We start from the raw sequence: 8,612 nt of genomic DNA on the forward strand, positions 1-8,612 counted from the left end.
GTCGTCGGTCGAAAAGGATTAACAGGAAATCTCACTGGCACAAACTAAGTAATTCGGAATCGTCTCCAGCATGTTGCAAGTGCCCCCAAATCGCTGCTCGTGCGTCTTGGCAGGTGAGTTGGCCAACAAGTCGGACTAGCTGACCCAGACCCAACCCACTGCGGCGCGTAACTCAACAGTGACGAGCGATCGGCTGTCCGCCCCATCATCCCCAGCACCATTAGCACTTCCTTTGGAGGGGCGTCTGTCTGTCTAACTTTTTGCTGCCTTGCATATTTACGAGGCATGCGTCTTGCCTTTGGCCCACCGGCTGCCGCAATTCTTGGCAGCCGATTGATGTTGCGGTGCGTTATTTCAGCAATTGGCACCGTGGAACTTCAGGCTCGTCAAAGGGTCTAAGCTGGAAATTCAGTTATTTTCTTAGAAGTTGCGGGTGAATAAATAGGAGCATTAGCTTTTCTCTGCTTTCAAACGCTTTGTAATAAATCATAAAAATTCCACAAGTGCAGAATTATAAATATTTACAAAAATTAAACATTCACATTTATTCCATTTGAAAAATTTGACAATAAAGAATTTTATTGATCAAATTATTGATTGGTTTGCTTAAATATTTTTCGACTTGTAGCTTACAGCAACCATCTAGTTTTTGGGATACAAAATTTCAGTCTATTCGTTTTCTGCACAAGTAGATTCCAAAAAAATAGTTAAGTTTAGATCTCAAAACCACTGTGCCCGCAACGTAGGAGTAGGAAGCTGATAAATAAAGATCGCGGTGCAGAACCGTCTAAGCCGCGCTATCAGCGCCCAGAATCGCGACGTACTTGGCCTTAATATGGGCTGCGAAACTCTTCGCTGCCAACGCCATCGATGGCTGGCAGGGCGTTCATTTCCATTTGGTGCGTCGGCGGTTCCACAGCTCGGAGAAGATCTTCGCCAGATTCCACAAGCGATTAGAAAGCGTTAATGTTGGCCCGTTTATTAATTCCAGTTCTGGTGCTGCTCTGGAGCGGCGGCTTGGCCCAGTTGCAGGTGCAGGTGAGTTCTAGGCACCCTTCGTTCCTGACCGTTTCTAAGTTTTAATACATTCTATTGACAGGCTCAAAGTGGCTACAACTATGGGCGCCCCGAGGTGGCCAATGTGGGAGGAGCCACCGCCGGAGGTCGCTTGACTCCTGGTCCGTATCCCACGGCTGCGGCCATTCCACTGACCCCCGCTCCGGCCACCACTGCGTATGGAGCTGGTTTGTTTCCCTCGCCTGCCGTTGGATTCACGCCCAGTGGTCAGGCCACAACTGCCTTTGGAGCTCCAGCCGTTGTGGGAGCGAGTAACACAGTTGGCCAGCCGAGGAGAACTTCATCGGGGGGACTATCAACCCCATCATCCCGCGGAGGACCCTACGGACCGCAGACCTCACAGTACGGCAATGCTCCCGGTGGCTCTCCAATCCGAGTGGCCAGTGGAACTGGAGACAGCGGGGACTACAACGATGGCGAGGGCGACTACTCGGCCATTCCCGGTGTGGCTGGAGTGGATTACCCCGTTTACGCCCAGGTGCCGCGCACCAACTTCGACTGCTCGCAACAGCCCCTGCCCGGATATTATGCGGACATCGAGGCGCAGTGCCAGGTCTTCCACATCTGTGCCCTCAACCGGACGTACTCCTTCCTCTGTCCCAATGGCACGGTCTTCAGCCAGGAGACCCTAGTCTGCGTGTGGTGGAACCAATACGACTGTGTCTCGGCACCCAGCTTGTATGCGAATAATGCTTATATCTACGATTACTCCGGAGGAAGTGGCTCCAACCTGGGTACCTCGAATGCTAACAATGCCTATCGTCCGGCTGCTGCCTCCACCACTGCCTTTGGGGCACCTGTTGCCACGACCGGAACCCTTCGGGCCACCGGAGTGCCCCAGGTGGCTGGCTACAATTCCGGACGGGGGTCCTATCCTTCGGCCACGCCCACGCCAGCCGCCCAGGCTCAGAGCCCGTATGGCGCAGGTGCCGTCCTTCGACCCGCCATCGTCCCAAGTGCCGCAGCCAATCGATTGCCACCCAGCGGAGCTGCTGTCGGTCTTCTGGCCACCGCAGCTGGTTCCCTTCAGGATAATTCAGTGGCTGGATTTGGCCAGCAGCCGCAATCTCAGTTGGTGGCAGGTGGTAATCGAGAGTATCTGCCACCGGCTGGGGTTGGACAACGGCAGCGCGGCGGAACCACCGCATAGGCATTGGAACACTGGCGAACCCTGGCATCTGTACCCGGTTTTATGGCATTAGATTTAGCTACCCTAGATTTAGCCCTTTATAGTATGCTAGGAGCTCCGAACATAGATCTTTGTAATTAGTTTTAGATACCTTTCATTAAAAAATATACAAAAATAAGGTCTTCATAAAATATGGTTTGATGCTTAACAACAGGTAATAAAAAATAGGAAAATAAGTGAATAATTTCATAATTCATCTAATTGAAGATATAGTTACTTTTTCCTTTAATTTGTTAGGGTTTCATGTACAGCTTGGCATTTATTGAAGTGCTCTATAAAAATCAATTTGTATTGTATGCTTATCCTTTGATTGCGAGACCTTTCCCTCTCGTAAAAGCTTTCCGTACTCCTGCTTAAAGTCCGACCGGATATACAAATTTTTGCCCCTTTTCAGTTTCGGTTGGCCAGCCTTTGGCAGCGGTATCGTTGGATTGAAAGCCATCTGTGTGCTGTCGTATTGCGTGAACAGTTCGTGAGAGGTGCTAAAACAACAAATTATTCGTTAGAATCACACATGTAGAGAACATATAAATACTTACAGCTTCCCGATATCCGTGGGCAGCGCTCCCTCGCCGGAGGCTGGAACTCCGTGGGCAATGTGATTGGCCATGCGTCGCACGGTGGGATGATAGTGACGCGACAGAAGGGCGAGCTCATATAGCGAAGTGCTGGCCGCATTACAATACTCGGGATCGTCGAGTTCAGGGTCATAACGTCCCGAGCCTATACTCGTATCCGTGTCCAGTAGATTGTCCAGTACGGAAGTGAGCTGGAAGGTCTGTTTTATGGTGCCCAGTGTGGCCAAGGTGCCGTTGTGGAGCAGATGCAGACTTCCAGTGAGCAACCTTTTAACAAAGGCCATTAGACGCTGCTGGCTCATATTTCGTCGTCGCTTTACCAGCACCTCATCCAGCGTTCGCAGGATAATGGTAAAGTCATCATGATTCTTGCCCGCCTGCACGGCAAGCATATTCCGGTAGAAATGCTGGTAGAATCTGATTGGATCGATATTAAGCACTTCACCCTGGCCGGAGAGTATAACAAATATGGTCTGAACGCAGTGCAATCGCTCGCGATAGCCCAGCTCGTCTTGGTCCTCCAAAATGCGGTTGAGCACATCAATCAGGTCCGAGAAAAACTCCAAATTAATAACGTGCGCAAATCTGGAATAAATACAAGAAATGAGGGAAGATTCAAAGATATACAACCACCACTTACTCAGCCAATCCCTCTAGAATGGCGCTCAATACGCGCGATGTGGGATCGTTCTTCAGCACACGGAAATAGATGGTAAACACCATCTTGATGATCTCGGTGAGCTTCTGGTGCTTGTCCTGCTTGTTCTCCTCGGCACGAGTCTCCTCCAGCTCCCTGTTAACCTCGGTGAGCTTCTTCCGCCTCTTGCGCTCTTTCTTGGACAAACTCAGCAAGCGTTGGCGATGCGACTCCAGCTTCTTTTGCTTCAGATCGTTCTCCTTCTCGGCGTCCAGGTTTACGTTCTTGATCTTCAGACCCAGCAAACAGGTAATGCACTCGACATGAACATTGTTTTGCTTCGTTTTGATCAGATGGTTAATGCGTCGCACTATGAAAAGGGTCATCTCATATCGCTTGTCGTTGGAGAAGACGGTGCGGAAGCACTGATTGACAGCCGTTCGCATTTCCTGGTAATTGCAGTTGAGCATGTAGACCAGCAGCTGGGCAATGTTTTGGACGTAGTTGAAGTAGGGATGCGCGACCAGCAGATCGCACATGCACTGCACCGCCACGGTGGCCAACTTGACGGTCTGCGGCGTCCTAAGACCGCCTCTCCTGTTCACCTGCGCCGTGATCAGCTCCAGCTTCTGCAGGAACTTCTTGAACTGCTGCAGCAGTGCGTTTTCAAAGGTCACGCGGTCCAGGGTGGCCTTGCGCAGCGTCTGCATCTTGGTGTCCACCTGACCTACTCGATACTCGGGCAAAATGTCTTTGAAGATCTCGGTAACAGAGATTATGGCCAGCTTTCTCACGGCCATTAGGTTGGCCTGCCGGCTGGCTGGGTTGATCTCGTCCATGAGTTCGTACAGAGCATGAAAGTTGCGCATCTTGTCCTCTGGTTTTTCAAGCAGCCCCGAGCAAATGATTCCAATGCGATACTTTTGGCGCTCAATTTCCTGCTGGCGAGCGATCAGCAGATCCGTGGTTGAGATGAGTTTTTGTACGGGAACGGCGGCCGTCGCCTCGACATCGTTGACCACATCGTCATCGCTGTCCTCGTACTCCGTCTCCCCGTCCTCATCTTCCTCAGAGTCCTCGTCCTGCTCCTCCACGTCCTTCTTTTTCTGCTTGGGCTTCGGCAGGTAATCCACCTCTGTGGTGCGGGTGATGATCTGACCATCCCTGGACTTGATGGGCAGCAGATCCAGCTTGATTTTCTGCGCCGCCTGCTCTTTCTTGGTGTCCGAGGCGTAGGCCCTTTCCAAGCCGATGGATTGCCCCTGCTCCTCGTCCTCCTCGCCGGTCGACTTGGCCTTCCGCTTGCGTTTGTTGGCCTGCAGCAGGGCGAGATCATCGCCATCCAGCATGTCAGCGACGTTATCCAGCATCTCATCGTCGCCATCCTCGTTGTCGTCCTCCAGCGGATCCAGTCCCAAGGAGGCCAGTTTGTTGTGCTTCTTGCGCTGGGCCAAATTGTCGCGCTTCCTCGCCTTCTGGGAGAATATATTCTGGCCCTGATCCCGCTTGGAACTCAGTTGATCGCGTTTCTGCTTCTGCTTTTGTTGTTGCTGCTTCGACTGCGGTGTTTTCTTCGATTTCAGGTGAGCGGCCCGCTTCACCGAGCTGATTTTCACCTTTTTCTAAAGTGAATTGTGTTATTACGTGTTTCATGTGCCTGTTTTACGTACTTACCGCACCCATTGCGCCTGTTTTAATTGATTTATAATTAAAATTCACAAATGTTGACTTCTGATTTTGCCGAGCACATGGGAAGCTAAGGGAACTGTCCACTGGATGGTGGAGAGCAACAGCTGGTTTGGTGCTGGCAACTCGTTTTTTAAATTCGTTTACTTGTATTTTTCCAGTATTTTTATTTTCCATTCGCTAGGGGGATTCCCTAAACTGTTGAATTGCTGAATTGTTGAAAATTCAACAAAAAATGTCAGCAATTAAGGGAACGACCCAAAATGGTTCCTGTTGAATTTTCAAACAGCTGTTATTTGTTAAAAAATTTCACGGAACTTAAAGCATGTAAAATTTGATTTATTATTGCTAGTTACTATCTAAAAGTGATATAAAGGTAAAAAGAACCACAAATATGCTTTCTAAGTTGATTTTAAAATAAATAATACGTACTGGTGATACTAAAATGTTACAGGGTTGCCACGACTTTTAAAAAAAGGTGACAACTCTGGCTTTTCAGCAATTCAACAAAATTTTCATCAGCCCCGAGGCTGTTGAATTGCTGAAGTTTCTGAAACTTGACTTTGTATGGAACAGCTGATTAACAGCTGACCAAAATTCAACAATTCAGCAATTCAACAGTTTAGGGAATCCCCCTGCTGTTGAAATGAATACTAAAGATTTCTAAAGTGTTGTGGGATTCATTTTCAATATTGATTTATTTAAATATTCTTATAAATCAATTCTAAAGTGTTAACGAATCACTGAGAAAGCATATCCAAAATAGATAGAAAAATGCATTTGCTTGTAAATAAATTTGTTGATTGATATATAATATAATAATAATATACATTTTACGAGCTCTGTTCAATATAAATTCGAACTGCAACCCAATTTCGTCCCAACATATTTCTGTGCAACCTGGTAACGGTGATTTCGTAAACAAGTTTTTGTCGCCTACCCTGTAACGGTCATACCAAAAATCGAAGTGTAAATAAACAAATGTCTGACGAGGAGGAGGATTATATGTCCGACAAATTCCTGGCTGGGTGAGAAACGATTATCCAGTGAAGCTAACGCACCGGCATGTGACAAATACCCTTTCTTTAACAATTAGTCTGCAGGATGTGCGTCCCAGCTTGGTGCACAATCGCGGCAAGAAGCGGCAGTTGGAAGTCGAGACCAAAAACGAGGAGCTGAAGAAGCGCCAACGAGAGGCAGCCGCTGCGTCGGGAAAAGTGGACAATGATCGACTTCAGGAGTCGCTCAACAAACCGCTATCCTCCGACAATAAGGGCTTCCAGCTGCTGGCCAAAATGGGCTACAAAGCGGGCTCTGGATTGGGCAAGCAATCGGATGCCCGCACAGAACCCGTGGGAATTACCATAAAGAGCGGTCGTGGAGGCCTGGGACGCGAGGCAGCCGTGGCTGAGTTGACCCTCAAGAGGCAGGAACTGCGGAGGGCCCATCTCCTCAGCAAGGCCGGCATTGAATCCCGTGAAGAAATCAGCACTGAGGCTTACCGACGACGAGCGACCCACAAAGCGGAAGAACGCAAGCTGCAGTATGACATAAAACGGTGCCAGCAGACCTGCGAATCGTTGGATCTCAAGTCAGGTGTTACAGAACCAGATCTGGACTTCTTTTGGCCACCCAAACCAAAAGAGGAAGATGGAACAGAAAGCGAAGGGGAATCGGATGACGATGAGCCACCCAAAGAGGAACCATACACTCCATCGGAACAACTGGAGCTTCTCACCGGCTACCTGCGCACCGCCTATCTCTTTTGCTACTGGTGTGGAACGCATTACGAGGACAACGAAGATTTGGGCACCAACTGTCCAGGACTCACACGCGACGATCACTAGCTTCAGTAAATAAAAGGAAACAACTAGATTAATTACACATAATTTCACAAAATCTCTGCAGGTTTAAAATTATTTTACAATAATACGAAGTCAAAAAACAGTTAGCGGTGTATCTGGTTCGGTGAAATGCGTATAGGCGAGTTGGAATCCAGCGAGTGGGAGCTACAAGCGACCCTCCAGTTTCTGTATCAGATCGTGGGTCCTTTCGATGACACTAAAGATGAACGGCCGTTCCATGGGATCGGTGCGCAGCATGTAGTTGATAAGTTCGTGCATGTCCTGGAAGAATAATAGTATTTAAACAAATAATTTTGCTAAAGTGGGGGATAATATTCTACCTCTGTGTAGATGGAATCCTCTGGAATGTTTAGGTTACCGCTAAGCACAGCCAAAGCCACGCTGTCGCCTCGCTCGTAGACGGGATCGTAGGGTGAGTTAAAGTAGCACATTGCATATAGCACACAACCAAGACTCTAAAATAGGGATTAAACAAAGTGAGTAAGTAAAAAGTTCTAAGCCACTCCTGTGCAATTTGTGTTACCCATATATCTGTTCGCTCGTCAATGGTGCAGTACGTTTTCACGGTGAACAGCTCCGGAGCCCGGTAGACAATGGAACTCCTCTCCTCGGCCTCGTCCTGCAGCCGCTGGGCATCCGTCTGGCCGACGATCTGCAGCCGGGCTTCCGTCATGGAGCCGAGATCCACAATTATGGGCTCAAACGAGTCGGACAGGCAGATGTTGGCCGTCTTCAGATCGCGGTGGGCCAACGGCACCGGCTTGGCCTCGTGGATGGCCTTCAATCCCTCGCAGACGCCCAGGAAGATCTGCAGGATCTGCGCCTCGGGCATGTGGTCCTGCTTCCGCGACCTCAGCTGCAGGTGGTCGGCCAGAGATCCGTGCTTGTAGTAAGGCAGCACGATGTACAGGGTGCTCGTTGTGTTGATGACGATGTCCGCCTGGCCCTTCAGCTCGTAGTCCACCACCCGTATGACGTTTTCGGAGTCGATTTTGCGACAGTTTTCGATTTCCCGCAGCGCTATATTCTGGTCGTCGATGCTGTGGCAGGTGATGCGCTTTATCGCGTAGCTGCGTCGCGTGGAGGCGTTTTCCCCAAGGTCGATCAGACTGAAGCCCCTGCACAGACACCCAGAGATTAGATATTCCGGAGGAGATAGTGGAGCTTATGTGGTACAAACCCGGTCGCCAGCCTGTCGCGGATTGTGTACCGCGATCCGTTGATGTTCAGGGTCTCCTTCCTGCAGAAGCAGCCTCGTTTCATGATCAGCGTCCAGCCTATACTCTGCATTTTTCTTAAATTATTCTACGGACTTTAAAAACTTTAAGCCTAACAACTAGTTTAATTCATGTACAAAACCTAAATAGAAAACAGAAAGCTGAAGTGCCATGTTTATGCGGCGTAAAGCTTAAGATGATTGCTGATTATGAATTGCATGGTGGATTTCATTAGGTTAGGAAGTGCGTTTAAGCCTAAAATAACGTTGTATACATATTTTTCAGTTTCTCTTAACATTTCCTAATTAGTATGTATTATATAGTTATTATAATATGTACAAAATTAAGTGAATTCCCGATAAG

At 48.7% G+C, this 8,612-nt stretch overlaps 4 protein-coding genes across 6 annotated transcripts; 2 read left to right on the plus strand and 2 right to left on the minus strand.

Annotated features, from left to right (window-relative positions):
* The first annotated feature begins 4 nt into the window (after positions 1 to 4).
* On the plus strand, positions 5 to 2,425 carry LOC108068241 (uncharacterized). Of its 2 annotated transcripts, none has more exons than XM_017157693.3 (3): positions 5 to 113; positions 992 to 1,038; positions 1,100 to 2,425. In XM_017157693.3, exons 1-3 carry the CDS (start codon positions 71 to 73, stop codon positions 2,225 to 2,227), a joined length of 1,218 nt encoding a protein of 405 aa, XP_017013182.3. In that variant the 5' UTR covers positions 5 to 70; the 3' UTR covers positions 2,228 to 2,425. The 2 variants fall into 2 exon arrangements, with proteins under 2 accessions (XP_017013182.3, XP_070072787.1); XM_070216686.1 differs by having other exon boundaries at positions 8 to 113; positions 992 to 1,032.
* Positions 2,426 to 2,450: 25 nt separating this feature from the next.
* Noc3 (Nucleolar complex protein 3) lies at positions 2,451 to 5,296 on the minus strand. The gene is made up of 4 exons (XM_044396309.2): positions 5,156 to 5,296; positions 3,485 to 5,103; positions 2,806 to 3,429; positions 2,451 to 2,748 (listed from the first exon to the last, which is right to left on the minus strand). Exons 1-4 carry the CDS (start codon positions 5,162 to 5,164, stop codon positions 2,526 to 2,528), a joined length of 2,475 nt encoding a protein of 824 aa, XP_044252244.1. The 5' UTR covers positions 5,165 to 5,296; the 3' UTR covers positions 2,451 to 2,525.
* An 810-nt stretch (positions 5,297 to 6,106) lies between these two features.
* LOC108068242 (G patch domain-containing protein 11) lies at positions 6,107 to 7,114 on the plus strand. 2 transcript variants are annotated; one of them, XM_070216498.1, is made up of 3 exons: positions 6,107 to 6,195; positions 6,264 to 7,019; positions 7,076 to 7,114. In XM_070216498.1, exons 1-2 carry the CDS (start codon positions 6,149 to 6,151, stop codon positions 7,012 to 7,014), a joined length of 798 nt encoding a protein of 265 aa, XP_070072599.1. In that variant the 5' UTR covers positions 6,107 to 6,148; the 3' UTR covers positions 7,015 to 7,019; positions 7,076 to 7,114. The 2 variants fall into 2 exon arrangements, with proteins under 2 accessions (XP_070072599.1, XP_017013183.2); XM_017157694.3 differs by having other exon boundaries at positions 6,264 to 7,114.
* Positions 7,047 to 8,390, minus strand: LOC108068243 (serine/threonine-protein kinase 16). Its single transcript, XM_017157696.3, has 4 exons — positions 8,213 to 8,390; positions 7,556 to 8,150; positions 7,353 to 7,487; positions 7,047 to 7,293 (listed from the first exon to the last, which is right to left on the minus strand). The coding sequence occupies exons 1-4, from the start codon at positions 8,320 to 8,322 to the stop codon at positions 7,177 to 7,179; spliced, it is 957 nt and encodes a 318-aa protein (XP_017013185.1). The 5' UTR covers positions 8,323 to 8,390; the 3' UTR covers positions 7,047 to 7,176.
* Positions 8,391 to 8,612: the final 222 nt, after the last annotated feature.

This window comes from Drosophila takahashii, chromosome 3R, assembly GCF_030179915.1.
Source record: "Drosophila takahashii strain IR98-3 E-12201 chromosome 3R, DtakHiC1v2, whole genome shotgun sequence".
Lineage (NCBI taxonomy): Eukaryota > Metazoa > Arthropoda > Insecta > Diptera > Drosophilidae > Drosophila > Drosophila takahashii.